We start from the raw sequence: 17769 nt of genomic DNA on the forward strand, positions 1-17769 counted from the left end.
TGTTTTCTAAGCCTCAATTCTCTGCTTTTTAAATGTCATTTTAGACTCTCCTGTTTTTACAGTTTGTTTTTGTTTTATTTTCCTCTCGGCCTCTTTTTTCAGTTTCTATCCAATGTTGCCGTATTTCCCATCCATCTACCAGTAAGCTCTGGGGTTCCCAGAATCACCGGGAGTTTCCCGAAATCGGGTTCCTCCCATGAGCACTGCCTCCAGGAGTCCGAGAGATTCAGTGATTTAAATTTACAAAGCAATCCTCCCCCCCACCCCCCCCTCCCCCAGGTAATCAGACAGAGATTGACAACCAGCCAAAGGAGACATTAGGACAAGTGACCAACAGCTTGGTTAAAGAGTTACGTTTCAAGCAGCATTTTAAAGGGGGAGAGGCTTTGGGGAGAGTAATACAGAGCTTCGGGCCTCGACGGCTGAAGGAATGTCCGCTATAGTTGGAGGAATGCAAAGTTCTCGGAGGGTTGTGTGGCTGGAGGAGGTTATAGAGAGAGATAGGGAGGGGCGAGGCCATGGAGGGATTTGAACACGAGGATAAGAATTTAAAAATTGAGGACTGGAGGACCAGGAGCCAATGTTTTTAAACATATTAGGTTTCTATACCATATAAAAGCTTGGCTTATACAAATAGATTTCTGCAAATGTGTGCACTGATCTTAATGCATGAGCATCAATAAATTATGGTGCTAGCCAGAGATGGGGATATTATTACCTTCACTTTACAGAACAATAGTTACATTTGTTGTTCACTGCTAACTTACTTAATGATTGTAATAGTTTTTTTTTGTTATGGTTGTACTTTTATTCACAGTAAATCTTTCTTTTAAAATCAGTAAGATTTTAAATATTGAAGTGAGCTCGTTAGAACAGCAAGGTTTTATGTTGATAATGTAGAAACTAGTGTTGCTCCACTCAATTATTGCAAAATGTAACTGAGCTCTTAATCTTGGAGAAACATTACTCTGAACATTTATGATCAGTCTGAGAAATTATAAATGTATTCAAACAGGCGCTACTGTTCACGTTTAGTAATTGTATACATGTCTAAACAGGACACATGAGCGAGACTCTGGCTACATTATCCGAAGGCTGTCAGAATAATTTGCAGCAGCACCTCACATGTTGGATCCACCTACAGATCCAGGTTGGATACGGCCAGTGGAGGTGGTCACTCTTGCTGCCTGCCTCTCTTCCGTGATCCTGTCCACGTCCAGGTAGCCTTGGAAAAGGAGCACGCGGTGTCCGCCGATACGCTTGAGGCCTTCCAAGACCGGTGGGCACCACAGGGACTGGAGTGTGTACTGGACACGAGTGATATTTAAGTTTCCTTTGGCTTACTTTTTTAGTTCTTTATTAAATGTGCCATTCTAAAAAGGGGGCACTTTTGATCGTTTTTTTGTTTGAGAAATCTCGGCTGACACTCAGTGCAGTACTTAGGGAGCACTACACTGTTGGTGATGCCATCTTTCGGATGAGACATTAAACCGAGGTCACACCTGCCCCCTCAGATTGAGGTAAATGATCCCATGGTACTCTTTCGAGAGCGAGCAAGGGAGTTAACCTCGGTGTCCTGGTCAATATTTATACAGGTTGAACCTCCCTTATCCGACACCCTCGGGACCTGGCCTGTGCTGGGTGAGGGGAGGTTAGCGGCCCGAGGTTGGGGGGGGAGAGGAGAGAGGAGGCAAAGGAAGTGTCGGCGGGCTGAGTGTCAGCGCAACCCCAGCAGGACGCGTGTCGCCGCGGCCCCAAAGTTGGGGCGGAGGTCGGCCGTGTTCTGCACATGCGCTCCCCGGCCGCCGGAATCATGCCGGAAGAGGGGTGGTGCCGGGTAAGGGAGGTGCAACCTGTACCTCAATCCATACCTCAATTCAAAATCCCAAAAAACAGATGATCTCGTCATTATCACATTGCTGATTGTGGGGCTTATTGCGTGCAAATTGGCTGATGTGTTTCCTCCATTGCAACGGTGACTGCACTTTAAAAGTACTTAATTAGCTGTAAAGTGCTTTGGGACATCCTGAGGTGGTGAAAGGCATTATCTTTTGATGACACCAAAAGACTTGCATTTTTTTGACGCCTTTCACAACCACTGGACGTCCCAATTAAGTACTTTTTGAAGTGTAGTCACTGTTGTAATGTAGAAAATGCAGCAGCTAATTTGCGTACAGCAAGCTCCCACAAACAGAAATGTGATAACGACCAGATACCAGGTTCTTGTTATGTTGATTGAGGGATAAATATTGGCCACGACACCGCGATAACTCCCTTGCTCCTTTTCAAAATCATACCATGGGCTTTTCTACGTCCACCTGAGAGAGCCGCCGGGGCCTCGGTTTAATGGGAAAGGGCACACAGACACCTGTTTGACGGTCGTCTTTGTCTTCTTTCGCATGGTGGTAGCAAAGCAAATCAAATGTCAATATCTAAGACTGATATCCAGGCCAAAGCTTCTGGTCTAACAGCGTGGCTATCTTGCAGGCGGACTGCAAATTTCCTCCGAGGGTGGTGGTCATTAATGTGCTGCACTGTCGTATGCTGGGGGAACGTTTTCATTTTCTATCCCTGGAAAAATACGACCCGGTTCCAGTGCTTGTGAGGAGGGTTTGATCCTACAGGTTGAATTGTGGGGACCTTTTAAGAAATCCCTTCTCTCTGTCACGGTTGTTCCAAGCATTACGCCATGGCCTGAGAGGAGATGGGCGCAGGGTCATTCCAAAATGGCCGCCGAGCTGCGCGACGGTTGGCGGATGACAGCAGGCTGCCCCCTGCCGGCGGCGGGCAGGAGCTCCAGCCTCTGTGACGTGAGCAGAGCGCGACAGCGGGCGGCGGCGCGGGCCAGCGATTTCGGCGCCTCGGGGGGGAATGAGCGCCGCGGCATTACTCCGTGTGTCCGTCAGCCGGTTGCTGCCGGCCTCCGGCAAGCGCTTGCCGAAGCATCCCGGCGCCGGCCGGCCGCTGCTCCTTGCCTTCTGTCACCGCCGCGGCTTCACGACTCACTGCCGGACTCTGGCTTACGCCAAGGACTTGTTTCTGGGCAAAATTAACCAGGTACCCGGGGGACGGGCTTGCAGCTGCTGGGGTGGGTCCATCACATTGCTCTCTCTATCTCTGTCTTATATATATTTAGAGAGAGAGTCACGTTGTACTCGGTACAAACCTTGAAGAACGGTGGGGCACGGACAGAGTTCAGCTGCTTTATTTGTTGATGGAAAAATTAGCAGGAAAATGATTTCACCCTCATGGCCCGGTTATATTGTAGACACCTGCTGTAAAGTGGCACAGCACAATCCCGTTACTGTGCTAACTCCACATTGCTGCCTGCTCAGACAAAATGAAGCTCTGTATGTGGATGCATATACATTTTGTGCAGAATTGTGTTTGACAGTAAACAGTTGGTTGTTACATTTTTCAAGTGTCACCTGGCTCATTTAGCAGGACTCTGACCTCTGAGTCAGTAGGTTGTAGATTCAAGCTCTGCTAAAAGACTTGAACGCATAATTAATGTTAACACTTAGTGGGTGCTGCAGTGACAGAGGTACCATCCTTCTGACGAGACGTTAAACTGCCCTGCCTGCCAACATGCCAGCTCAGAGAGACACGATCACACAGCGCTATTTGAAGAGCAGGGGAAATGTCCGTGTGTCCTAGCCAATATTTATTCACCAATCAAAAACAGATTAACTCCTCATTGAATTCAGTTTGTGAGGACCCTGCTATGTGCTAATTGGATGTCACACATTTGATGGCAGATTTACTTTTTTAGAAACTTTTGGGCAGTGTGTTGAAAAACTATTATTACCCAGTCGAACATGCGTTGAGCAACTTTTAAAAAAAAACTATCAATTTCTATCCAACCATGATCATTGTGCCTATATTCTATTAGAACCTCTTGGGTGCACATTTTCAATTCTTAAAAATACATCGAGTAAGAAGAACTGTCACTGCCAGTTAAAACATAAGTTACCATCTGAATGAGAGGTGTGGCGAAATGGGAGGATAATAGGACTTGGGTAGAAGCATAAGGAGGCACTATTGCAATTGAATGTGTTAGATTATGTATGTTTGTAATACTAAATTGACTCTATGCCAAGAATGAGTTCTCGGACACAGAGTCAGACACTTGCAGTTTATTAAAAGTTACATATGCGTGGCCAATTCTGAGATTACAAAAGATGCTTTGCCACAGTGTCTAGCTGTTGAGCTTTATCTTGAATGAGTTATTTTATATTATCTTCCTACTATGAAAGGTTAAAACTTCAGTTGATCAAAGATATCCAAAAATCATCTGAATTACATTGATCTGTCAACTATAAAAAGTTTTTAAAGTATATTCAAAGAAAGAGGATGACTAAGGATAATGTGGGCCTCTGAAAGATAGATGCAGGTGATACTGTATCTGAAAATAAGGAAATGGCGGACTTGCTAAATAATGACTTTATTGATCTTCACAGTAGAGGGAGAGGATAAGGTACAAGAGATAGGAGGAAACATTAAAATAAATCAAGGGGGGGAACTTACTAGATTTAATATAAAGAGAACGATGGTTATGGAGAACATAATGAGACTGAATATTGACAAATCTCTAGGTCCTGATGGTTTCCATTCCAGGCTTCTAAAAGAAGTAGGTGAGAACATAAGAAACAGGAGTAGGCCATTCGGACCCTCGAGCCTGCACCGCCACCCAACAAGATCATGGCTGATCTACCTCAACTCCACTTTCCTGCACTATCCCCATATCCTTTGATTCACTTAATATCCAAAAATCTATCGATCTCTCTCTTTAATATACTCAACAACTGAGCATCTACAGCCCTCTGGGGTAGAGAATTCCAAAGATTCACAACCCTTCAAGTGATGAAATTTCTCCTCATCTCAGTCCTTTAATGGCCGACCCCTTATTCCTTGACTGTGACCCCTAGTTCTAGACTCCTCAGCCAGGGGAAACATCCTCCCTGCATCTATCCTGTTAAGCCCTATAAGAATTTTGTATGTTTCAATGAGATCACCTCTCATTCTTCTAAACTCTATAGAATTTAGGCTTAGTCTCCTCAATCCCTCCTCCTAGGACAATTCCCCATCCCAGGAATCAGTCTGGTGAATCTTTGTTGCACTCCCTCTATGGCAAGTATATCCTTCCTTAGATAAGGAGACCAAAACTGTACACAATGTTCCAGATGTGGTCTCACCAGGGCCCTGTATAATTGCAGTAAGAAGTCTTGGCCCTGAAATTCCGGAAGGATTCCGGTGATAAGGCCTTCTCTTCCCGCGCTGTGAAGTGCACTTGCGTCCTCGAGGTTCGCACATGGAAGGTGCAGTTACATGTGACTACACAACCAATCAGGTACAGTATTCCACAGCATTCTCATTAATAGTAATGACAACTCCGTGTCTACGAATTCTCATTGCTGTTAATGAGAAAAAACAAACAAACTAAATACCATAATTAAAAAAACACACCTCACATAATTAAAATTAATTGAAATTAAAGTTAAAAAATGCCTCAGAAAAAAATATATTTTTCCGATTTAAAAAAAAAAAAAAGTTTTGTAATTAATGTTAAAAATAAACTTACCTTAGTGGGCAGGGGTTTTAAAAAAATGAGTTTTAAAATTTTATTTTTATATGTTTTTATTATGTTTTAAAACTCTTACGCTGGTAAAAGGAGCAGGCGCAAGAGTTTTCAGGACATTTGCTCGGCATGATTTGGGTAAATAATGCAATTTTGCCCATGCGAATATCCTAGCTGTGGGAATACAGAGGATCTGTCAAGCCAGAGCTTGCCAAATTGAAAAAGCCGTTTTTTGGCACATGCACATTGCGCGCCGAAGACCGGCTTTTGCGATGCCTTCCCGGGTCCGTACACATTCCGTACGGACCCGGGAAGGCCGATATTTCTGCCCCCGTTACTCTTATACTCAAATCCTCTTGTAATAAAGGCCAACACACCATATGCTTTCTTAATTGCTTGCTGTACCTGCATGTTAACTTTCTGTGATTCGTGTACAAAGACACCCAGGTCCTCTGAACACCAACATTTCCCAATCTCTCACCATTTAAAAAATACCCTGCTTTTCTAGTTTCCTACCAAAGTAGATAACTTCACATTTCTCCACATTATGGGCCCAAGTTTCCACACGCGCCTAGAACGGCGCAGTCCCGACCTGGACGCCCGTTTTTCGCGCCACAAAGTGCGCCTAAAAAAATCCTCCGTATTCTCCACCTCCCTGCAGGTCCTCTGGCCCTCGGCGCAGCGCAGCACGAGCTGTGGGGGGGCGGAGCCAGGTCCCTGCGCTGAAAACAGTGCCGGGACCTCTGCACATGTGCGCTACAGTGGGCACGCAAGTGCAGTAGCTCCAGGCGCCCGAAACTGTGTGGGAGGGGCCCGAAGCACGCAGCCCCTACCCTGGCCGAATGGCCTCACTGGAGCTGCGTGAATAAGGCTCCTCCCACGGCCAGCTCCTGCTCCCCCCCCGGACCAGACCTGACACCGCCCCCCCTGCCACCGGACCAATTCCCGCTCCCCCCCCACCCCCGGACCCGACCCGACCCTCCCCCTCCCCCGACTGGACCCGACCCGACCCGACTCCCGCTCCCCAGCCCCCGGACTGGATCCGACCTGACCTCCCCCTCCCCGACCTGACCTCCCCCTCCCCGACCTGACCTCCCCCTCCCCGACCTGACCTCCCCCTCCCCGACCTGACCTCCCCCTCCCCGACCTGACCTCCCCCTCCCCGACCTGACCTCCCCCTCCCCGACCTGACCTCCCACTCCCCGACCTGACCTCACCCTCCCCGACCTGACCTCCCCCTCCCCGACCTGACCTCCCCCTCCCCGACCTGACCTCCCCCTCCCCGACCTGACCTCCCCCTCCCCGACCTGACCTCCCCCTCCCCGACCTGACCTCCCCCTCCCCGACCTGACCTCCCCGTCCCCGACCTGACCTCCCCCTCCCCGACCTGACCTCCCCCTCCCCGACCTGACCTCCCCCTCCCCGACCTGACCTCCCCCTCCCCGACCTGACCTCCCCCTCCCCGACCTGACCTCCCCCTCCCCGACCTGACCTCCCCCTCCCCGACCTGACCTCCCCCTCCCCGACCTGACCTCCCCCTCCCCGACCTGACCTCCCCCTCCCCGACCTGACCTCCCCCTCCCCGACCTGACCTCCCCCTCCCCGACCTGACCTCCCCCTCCCCGACCTGACCTCCCCCTCCCCGACCTGACCTCCCCCTCCCCGACCTGACCTTCCCCTCCCCCCTCTCTCGCCCTCTCGCCCTCCCCTCCCCCCCTCCCCTCCCCCCCTCTCTCGCCCTCTCGCCCTCCCTCCCCCCCTCTCTCGCCCTCCCTCCCCCCTCTCTCTCCCTCCCTCCCCCCTCTCTCCCTCCCTCCCTCCCCCCTCTCTCTCTCCCTCCCCCCTCTCTCTCCCTCCCCCCCTCTCTCTCCCTCCCTCCCCCCCTCTCTCTCCCTCCCTCCCCCCCCTCTCTCTCCCTCCCTCCCCCCCTCTCTCTCCCTCCCTCCCTCCCCCCCTCTCTCTCCCTCCCTCCCCCCCCCTCTCTCTCCCTCCCTCCCCCCCCTCTCTCTCCCTCCCTCCCCCCCTCTCTCTCCCTCCCTCCCCCCCCTCTCTCTCCCTTCCTCCCCCCCTCTATCTCCCTCCCTCCCCCCCTTTCCCCCCCCTCTCTCCCTCCCTCCCCCCTCTCTCTCCCTCCCCCCCTCTCTCTCTCCCTCCCCCCCTCTCTCTCCCTCCCCCCTCTCTCTCTCCCTCCCCCCTCTCTCTCCCTTCCTCCCCCCCCTCTAGCTCCCTCCCTCCCCCCTCTCTCCCCCCCTCTCTCCCCCCCTCTCTCCCCCCCTCTCTCCCCCCCTCTCTCTCCCTCCCTCTCTCTCCCTCTCTCCCTCCCTCCCCCCTCTCTCTCCCTCCCTCCCCCCCTCTCTCTCCCTCCCTCCCCCCCTCTCTCTCCCTCCCTCCCCCCCTCTCTCTCCCTCCCTCCCCCCTCTCTCTCCCTCCCTCTCCCCCTCTCTCTCCCTCCCTCCCCCCCTCTCTCTCCCTCCCTCCCCCCCTCTCTCTCCCTCCCTCCCCCCCTCTCTCTCCCTCCCTCCCCCCTCTCTCTCCCTCCCTCCCCCCTCTCTCTCCCTCCCTCCCCCCCCTCTCTCTCCCTCCCTCCCCCCCCTCTCTCTCCCTCCCTCCCCCCCTCTCTCTCCCTCCCTCCCCCCCTCTCTCTCCCTCCCTCCCCCCCCTCTCTCTCTCTCCCTCCCTCCCCCCCCCTCTCTCTCCCTCCCTCCCCCCCCTCTCTCTCCCTCCCTCCCCCCCCTCTCTCTCCCTCCCTCCCCCCCTCTCTCTCCCTCCCTCCCCCCCTCTCTCTCCCTCCCTCCCCCCCTCTCTCTCCCTCCCTCCCCCCCTCTCTCTCTCCCTCCCGCCCCCCCCCTCTCTCTCCCTCCCTCCCTCCCCCCCTCTCTCTCTCGCTCCCTCCCCTCTCTCCCTCCCTCCCCTCTCTCTCTCCCTCCCTCCCCTCCTCTCTCTCTCTCTCCCTCCCCCCCCTCTCTCTCTCTCTCTCCCTCCCTCCCCCCGACCCGACCCAACGCCACCTACCTGTAAATCTGGTGCTGGGGACGGGCCCTGCCCGAAGTCTCGGGCCGGCCCGTTCAGCCTTCGGTCCCGAAAGCCCTGCCTGAAGCACTTTCACACAGGTAGGAAGATGGTTTATTTAATCTTTTCTTTGCTTATAAATGTTTATTCAGGTTGGATATATTTGTATAAGTATAAATAAGGACTTTTTATAGAATTTAATGACTTCCCTTCCCCCCACCTCGTTCTGGACGCCTAATTTATAACCTGCGCCTGATTTTTTAATGTGTAGAACAGGTTTTTTCAGTTCTACAAAAATCTTCACTTGCTCCATTCTAACTTAGTTTGGAGTACGTTTTCACTGTGGAAACTTTGAAATCAGGTGTCAGTGGCCGGACACGCCCCCTTTTGAAGAAAAAATTCTGTTCCAAAGTAGAACTGTTCTACCTGACTAGAACTGCAGAAAAAAAAATGTGAAGAATTGCGATTTCTAAGATAGTCCGTTCTCCACCAGTTGCTCCTAAAAATCAGGCGCAAATCATGTGGAAACTTGGGCCCTATATTCCATTTCCCATGTTCTTGCTCAGCCTGTCTATATCCCCTTGAAGCCTCTTTGCATCCTTCTCATAATTTACATTCCCACCTAGCTTTGTATAATCAGCAAACTTGGATATATTACATTTAGTCACGGTATTCCAAAACTCTCTGGATTCAGGAATTATCCCCTTGGATGTCATTCCATTATTTAAGAAGGGTGGCGGAGTGAAACCAGGAAATTAGACCTATTAGTGTAACGTCTATTGTGAGGAAGTTACTTGAATCTAGATGCCGTTGGATGCCCTGCTACACCAATTCTGGCCCATGATCTCAGGACTTCCCAAAATGTTTTACTGCCATTGAATTACTTTTGAAGGGTAGTCACTGTTGTAATGTGGACAGATGTGGTAGCCAATTTTCACGCAGCAAGGTCCCACAAACAAATAAAGATCAGACCATCTGTTTTAGTGATGTTGGTTGAGGGATAAATATTGCCCAGGACACCAGGAGAGTTTACCTGCTCTTCAAATCGTGCCATAGAATCATTAACATCTACGGGATTGGGCAGACGGGGCCTCCTCTCAGTACAACAGCAACAACACAACTTGCATTTATATAGCGTCTTTAGTGTAGTAAAACATCCCAATGCACTTCACAGGAATGTTATCAAACAAACATTGACACCAAGCCACATAAGGAGATAATAGGGCAGATGAGGGTCAAAGAGGTGGGTTTTAAGGAGCATCTTAAAGGAGGTAGAGAGGTTTCGGGTGGGAATTCCAGAGCTTAGTGCCTCAGCAGCTGAAGGCACGGCCGCTAATGGTAGAGCGATTAAACTTGGGGATGCTTGAGGCCAGAATTGGAGGAGCGCAGAAATTTCGGAGAGTTGTAGGGCTGGATGGGGTTACAGAGATAGGGAGGTGCGAGGCCATGAAAACAAGGTGAAGCATTTTAAAATTGAGGCATTGCTTAACTGGGAGCCGATGTAGGTCAGCGAGCACATTGTGATGTGTGAACAGGACTTTGTGTGCATTAGGTTACGGGAAGCAGAATTTTGGATGAGCTTAAGTTTCGGGAGGCTGGCCAGGAATAGTCAAAGAGTAACAAAGACATGGGTGAGGGTTTCAGCAGCGGATGAGCTGAGGCAGGGGCGGAGTCAGGTGATGTTATGGAAGTGGAAATAGGCAGTCTTAGTGATGGCGTGGATATGTGGTCGGAAGCTCATCTTGGGGTCAAATATGACAACAAGGTTGCGAACATTACAGTACTGCACTGAAGTGTCAGCCTGGATTATGCGCTCAAGTCTCTGGAGTGGGCCTTGAACCCCCAGCCCTCTGACTTTGAGGCGAGAGTTCTATCATTGAGCCAAGACTGACACTAAGGATGAGAAATAGCTGGTTTTAGTTTGTGTTATAAAAGGATTGTATATTGTAAGCAATTTCAAGTTTAACAAATGTTAGCATTTAATATGTTAATATATTTTCTAGAAAGAAGTTTTCCCCTATCCAGAGATCAGCAAGGAAGAGTTGGAGGAGATTAGTCAACTTGTTGCACCCGTGGAAAGATTTTTCAACGAGGATGGTGTGTTTTCTTTTTGCTGAACGTGGATTATGTAAATCTTCCTCGTGGTTAAGCTTTGTCACTTATTCTAATGATAAGTGCCGTGCAAGTCCATCCTGTAGAGATCAAACCATTTAATGCAAATAACATTGCCAGGTAGTGCTTATTCTCTGTGCTCTGGCAAAAAGAACCAGAGGCCACATGAGAAAACATTGTTTTACGTAGTGATTTGTTATGATCTGGAATGCAATGCCTGAAAGGGTGGTGTATGCAGATTCAATAGTAACTCTTGAAAAAGAATTGGATAAATACTCAAAAGGGAAAAATGTGCATGGCTATGGGGAAAGAGCTAGAGAGTGGGAGTAATTGGATAGCTCTTTCAAAGAGCTGGCACAGGCATGATGGGCCAAATGGCTTACCTTCTGTGCTGTTTCATTCTGTGATGTGCCAGAAAGGAATTGTGGCAGAATTTCCATCCTGTAATCATCTACCTTAATCAGAGTGGCACTGTTAGGATTCCTTTGCCTGATACTTACATTTTGGAATTTAGAATGTAATACGAGTAGATCTCGTGGGGTTGGCCAAAAGAACATTTGATAACCAGTGTGATCTATCAAGGAATATGTGTAAATTATGTCACCAGATCTGTCCTTGTTGAAATCACCCCCAATTATAATAGTTCCATTTACTTAAATGAAAACAATGCATCATTGTATATGTGCGCATGGAGGCAGAATGGTGCTTTAAACTAGAAAAACTCAGCTGACACATGATTTAACTGTTTTTCCTTGTAAGTGGGAGATATTCTAGCAATGTAGCTGACTTAAATAGTTGAGCATAAAGTAGTGAGACAAGAAAAATAAAAATGACTAAAATATTTATGTTTATAGAGAGAAAAGCTAGTATTGTAATGAAAATAACGATCCAAGCATTGGAAACTAGATTAATTTTAAGAAGCTAACTATCTTATTGTATCTTTTTTAAAAATGGTTTTTATTTTATTCTGGTATACTTCGGAAATAATAAGTTTCAGTGTCTCCTCCAGTTGTAAAATCATACTGCCCAACATAAATCCAATGTTTTTCTAAATGACCTTCAGGTCCATCCTGTAGCGGGAAAACCATTTTAATGTGCATAGTCACGGAGATCAGCATTGCCAGATAGTGTTCATTCTCCAGAAAGGAATCTCATTAGGATGCTGATGATACAAGCTTTGTAAAGACTAACTTTATTACTCGTTAAAATAGTATTTCTTAAAAACTAATGAGTACAGCAGCGAATTGAAGGTTAGGACAGCAGTAAGGTCTTGCAGTCCTATCTCTCGTGTGCCAGCAAAAATAGTAAAACAAAAGAGAAAGTGGGGCTCATTCCTAGAGAATTATAACATATGGTTTCTTTGTTGGGTTTCTTTGTTCTACTAGCTTATAATTTTTGTTCTCCTCCATTGTTCCTCCCTCTATTGTGAATTGATCCATATACTGTAAAGGAAATGGCATTATTAATGTACAAGTCTGATTTGAGATATGGGGATAAAATTTCTGCTTTGGGCTCGAGCAGCGATCCGGGCACAAGTTGCATAAGTTTGTTTTTTCCTTGACTTTCCGTTCAAACTCATTTTCATATCGTCAAACTCAATCTCTGCCACGAACCAGCACAATCAAGCAGCGGTTTAAAACGTGATTTTAAAAACATCATAATTTGCTTTAAAAAATAATCTTTGATATTTCTAAGAGTGCTAACTTAGTGCAGTTTGATTAATACAGCTGAAAATTAGTTTCTCAGAAATAAGCATTTTTAATCAGTGTCAATCCTGTGAGTAAACCGATTTTAAATGACTGAAAATTACTTTTAAAAACACACAGAACCATTTACTAGTTATAGTGGGGTACAGTAGTCAATTTCCTAGTAAATTAAAAGCAAAATTCCATTCAGAAGCTTGTAAAATGTGCCCAAAAGAACCAACTTAATTTTTAGAGTCTTGTCAAAGGCCCGCAAACGAGCACAATTAGCGGAAACTCCCAAAGGCAATTAATTCATCCTGGGGCCGCGGTGTAAGATTTGGATCACAGGTCTCACACAGATTATCCAAAGGGTCTTAAGAGTTGTAAGGCATTTTAGTAAAGAGCTACAGTTTTAAGCATAATCAGATACTACATGCGATTGAGATAGATATAGTAAACATGCAGCCCGTGACAGATGAGAGATCTATGGTCCCAGATCGAAACGAACGGAGGGACGGTGAGGCAAGATGGTGGTTTCGGATTGGGGGGATCTGCGGCAACGGTCATTTCAATTGGGTTGTCCCTTGAGCTGTTGGCGGTGTTGGGCGTTAGCCAGCATCGATCCACCCCAGAGGCTACTTGCCCATGTGTCCACCTCGGGGAACCCGTCTCCCCTAACTACCTGTTTTTCCCTCTCGGTCGCCCGTTTTTATATCTTAGTTCGATGGGCTGGTGGATAGCTAGTGGCAATCATTTTTACCCATCCCATTGTGCAATTACAGGGGAGAGGGTCATTCTGACAGCTTTCTCTCATCAGCTTTTTTCTTATCTCTGTTCTAAATATCTTATTATATTTCTAAAGACATTTGCTTATCCTTTTGCTCCGTGCTGTCTTCCTTATCAGTTTAGGTATGTCTGCTGGGAGACCTGTCCTTATCATGATCTGAGTCTGCTGAATTGGCACACGTACTTTTATAAAATCATTATTTTTATCATTCGCAATTTCTTCAGATTCTTGATTTCTTACAGTGGCTAGTTTTTTGGGCGGGGCCTGCTTTGAGCATATATTTTTTTTAACTAGCACAAAAGATAGAGGAAACTCAATTTGCGATTAACGTAATTTGCACTTACAATTCCGTGGTCTTTCGTGTGGGTTACCCTGATTTCGGACAAATTGTGCCAATTAAAACCAACGCAACTGAGCGGAAACTATCCTTAATTTGTTACTTATCTTTTTAAATAGTGGTAAGATTAATTAATAGTGGCACATGCATGTTATCATATCTGGTGACAGATATTCAGATGAATATCTAAATTAACTTTTTCTTTTTAATCAGTTGATTCAAAGAATATTGATTTGGATGCAAAGATTCCACCAGAAACTTTGAAAGGACTCAAAGAGCTGGGTCTCTTTGGACAACAGATTCCTGAAGAATATGGTGAGTTATACATAGTGAAGGACAAAATTACTGCTGATGTCTAACCTTGCATTTCAAGTATTTTGCCTCCAAATAACTATACATAATTCATAATTAGTACTATTCTTTTGACCATTTGATTTATTTGTGTTTTAGCATCAAAATGCAGTGATTGTGTTAATCTGTTGATGCATATTCTCTGCAGGTGGTCTTGGCCTATCAAACACCATGTATGCACGACTTGGTGAGATTACTTCCTTGGATGGGTCCATTGCTGTTACCCTGGCAGCTCATCAAGCTATTGGACTTAAGGTAATTGAGATGTTTGTGATACTTTTGACCAAATAGATTGTAAATTGATTTGAATCGAAGAAAAAGACAATAACTTACTGTCTCCCTCAGACTGTCCTTTGGAAAAAAAACTTCTAAAATAAAGTGCTTATGACATTGTGGGTATTGGTTTAGACTTGCTGACACTGACTATGGGAGTTGAATTAATGTATAAAGTTGAAATTGAAAGAAATGTAGGTTAATTATAGTTCCTTTCAGCCAGTATTTGAAACCTTAGTTTAGTGTTGCATAACATAGAAACATAGAAAATAGGTGCAGGAGTGGGCTATTTGGCCCTTTGAGCCTGCACCACCATTCAATATGATCATGGCTGATCATGCAACTTCAGTACTCCATTGCTGTTTTCTCTCCATACCCCTTGATCCCTTTAGCCGTAAGGGTCACATCTAACTTCCTTTTGAATATATCGAACGAACTGGTCTCAACAACTTTCTGTGGTAGAGAATTCCAGAGGTCCATAATTCTCTGAGTGAAGAAGTTTCTCCTCATCTCGGTCCTCAATGGCTTACCCTTTATTCTTAGACTGTGACCCCTGGTTCTGGACTTCCCCAACATCGGGAACATTCTTCCTGCATCTAACCTGTCCAATCCCATCAGAATTTTATATGTTTCTATGAGATCCCCTCTCATTCTTCTAAATTCCAGTGAATACAAGCCTTGTCGATCCAGTCTTTCTTCATATGTCAGTCCTGTCATCCTGGGAATCAGTCTGATGAACCTTCGCTGCAGTCCCTCAATAGCAAGAATGTTCTTCCTCAGATTACTGTACACAATATTCAAGGTGTGACTTCACCAAGGCCCTGAAAAAACTGCAGTAAGACAGTAACAAGTATTACTTGATTTATCCCGCTTTCTCCCTTCCTATTCTTTTAAATAAATAAATTCAGTTGAATCATCACGTGAAAAGTGGCCAATAAATCTCCCTTTGATGATAAGTATGTAGTTAGCAGGGACCAACCTGGTGTTGTATTCAGTATATATCAGCTGCGTTTTACTTCATGCCCTCAACTGTGCAAAGCAGGGGAGGACTTGCACTTGCTGTGGCTCAAGAATCTGGCCCTTTTTCCAATTTTTCCTGACCTGGCCTGACTGCTTTTCCACAGTATCCAGCCTTCTCACTCTGAGCCCAGGACCCTTGCTATCCTGGTCTTTTCAGTCTTGCTGTGCACAGTTCATTATATTAATCATAGTACTGGGCGTAGCCAAGCACTTTTTATAAGAACATTCCCGATTAAGTCAGATTATATCCTTTGAATGCAGAATTTGTTGATTATTCACATTAATGATGCTCCACTAATTATTTATGTTGCTAAGATTTTCTATTGAAGTTGTTATTAATTGTTGCTAATTTCTTTTTTTAATTGAATTAACCTCACCGGTTTCAGCTTGTTTTGAACCCTGTAGATATCTTGACTGCTGCCCAAATGGTAGAGAATTCATGCCAGCATAGTGCAAAATTCTATTATTTGGGCAGGATTAGGTAGAAAGTGAAGATGGTTTTGAGGGAGAAATAAGGTAGAGAGGCAGAAGGCAAGGCTGGAAGGAGGTGGGAAGCGGAGCAGAGGTATGTGGTTCTGGGGCAGCAGCTATTTGGGGCAAATAACAGAACAGCAAAAGCAAACAAGATTACAACTGCAATGAATCCAAATATAAGGGAAAGCACAAATTTATTTTTGGAGGAGTCTAGAGAAAAGTTGGAAGAATCTTTTCTCAGAAAAAGCTGAATATTTAAGGTGTGAAAAGTGAGCAGGTCAATAGATTTAGACTCAGTGGCTCATATGGAGAAAAACACTGGTGCAGACTCATTGAGCCAATTGGCTTTTTTCTATGATTCTGGATCATGGAGAATAAAGGCTGCTTATTGGAAATAAACAGTTCTATAACATACCTGAAATTAAAAAAGAGGGACAAATGAAAATGACGTGAGACTTGTTCAATAGACTATTTTCTTTGTGAATGACCAACAGTTTCTTGTGTCTTTGAATGAGATGAGAAACTGAAAAGAGACTAGAAGCCCCGAAACTAAAACTATTTTTTGTTCTGGTTAATGTTTGCCCAATCGCCTTTAGTGTCTTTGGGCCCAAATTTGGCCCACCCGTTTTTTCGGCGAACTCACGTGAGATGCGCCGACTTCCTAGGATCAAAACGGTACCAAAAAAGATGTTCCCGGATTCTGGCCCCTGTGTCGACTCTCCCGGGGCTTGGCGCGGTGTGGTGAATCCATTGGGGGGCGGAGCTTGGGCCCTGCGCCTAAAAGAGTGCCGGCAACTGTCCGCATGTGCAGTAGAGCGTTTGCGCATGCGCAGTAGCTCCTCCCATGATGATGATGCGTGCTGCAGCAGATGTGTCCCGGGCCGAGTGGCCTGCCGCACAGGCCGGCCCGCTGCCTTCCCGCGAAACAGGTTGGTGCGGGGAGAATTTTGATCGAGGGGGGAAGAGGAGGGGGAGAGTTTTGATGTTTTGATGCGGGGGGCGGGGGGGGGGTGGCCGGGGATGAAGGAAGGAGGAGAGTTTTGATGTGGGGGGGGAGAAGGAGGAGAGTTTTGATCCGATGGGGGGAGGAGGGTGTGATAACTGTATAGCCAGTAACTTTAATGAGCTTACTCAAGACTTTCCTTAATCCTGTTGATGAAAATACTTTCCTACGAATATTTTTTATTTGGATATTTTGAAAAAATTATGTAAATATGTTTTGTCTCTTTACTTTTATTTTTGCAGTTTAAGCTTCCATGAATGCTTCTGTTGTATTGTAAATTAACTTTGCAAAGTTTATCAGTCCTGTATAGCTGTTTGATCCTATTCACATTCTTTAGTCAAGTCATTAAGTACCTACCTGCGCTGATTTCTTAACTCTCCGCAAAGGTTTTCTCTGCGGCCACAAGTGGCCACATACACTGGCCTAAGTTAGTTTGGAGCAACTATTAGCTGTCCAAACTGGATTAAATGGCCAAAATGGTAATGCCCCCTTTTTGAATAAAACGAAACTAAACTTTAAAAAAAATCCTAACTAACTCACTTACACTGGTGCAAATTGAATGTGCAAAATGGGGATTTTTAAGATACTCCAGAAAAATCAAGTTGCTCCAGAAAAAACGGAGCAACTCCTGGGCAATTTTGGGCCCTTTGTGTTGTTCTGCTATGGTCCATTTTGGAAGTATATTTGTGGTTATAAAAGTGGTTTCAGAGACTACAGCTATGTGTCATTGTATAAGTGATTTGGCCATCCTCTTTGAATAATATGATTACAGATGAATTATCAGCACAAATGTAGCAGAAATTGATGCTCATTTATTTTGCATGTGTTTAGGGAATCCTAATTGTTGGCACTGATGATCAGAAAGCCAAGTACCTACCTAAACTGGCAACAGGAGAATATGTTGCAGCTTTTTGTCTCACAGAACCAGGAAGGTAAGATAGGAGCTAACTGGATCAGTTAATTATTAAATGATTTGGATTCATTTTCTCTAAGGAAAGAGCAATTTTTTCATGTTTTATATAAGACATGTAATCTGGCGTATGTTACATTTTGAACATTTTTAAGAATCCTGATATAGAGAACTGTGAAAAATTAAACTCGTTTTATTAATGTCTCAACACCAAGATGTACTACTGCTTT

The 17769-nt window shown here is 46.0% G+C and overlaps 1 protein-coding gene across 2 annotated transcripts in view; it reads left to right on the forward strand.

Moving 5' to 3' along the window:
- The first annotated feature begins 2834 nt into the window (after window positions 1-2834).
- Window positions 2835-17769, forward strand: part of acad9 (acyl-CoA dehydrogenase family, member 9) — a 67440-nt gene continuing 52505 nt past the window's right edge. For both annotated transcript variants that reach the window (XR_011596049.1, XM_070895349.1), the window contains exons 1-5: window positions 2835-3057; window positions 10591-10684; window positions 13722-13823; window positions 14008-14114; window positions 17461-17561. Coding sequence is in view for 1 of the 2 variants with exons in the window: in XM_070895349.1 (XP_070751450.1) it covers window positions 2872-3057; window positions 10591-10684; window positions 13722-13823; window positions 14008-14114; window positions 17461-17561 (590 nt within the window). In the remaining variant the exon portion in view is untranslated. The remainder of the gene's footprint in view (window positions 3058-10590; window positions 10685-13721; window positions 13824-14007; window positions 14115-17460; window positions 17562-17769) is intronic.

Source organism: Pristiophorus japonicus, chromosome 12 (assembly GCF_044704955.1).
Source record: "Pristiophorus japonicus isolate sPriJap1 chromosome 12, sPriJap1.hap1, whole genome shotgun sequence".
Taxonomy (NCBI): Eukaryota; Metazoa; Chordata; class Chondrichthyes; family Pristiophoridae; genus Pristiophorus; species Pristiophorus japonicus.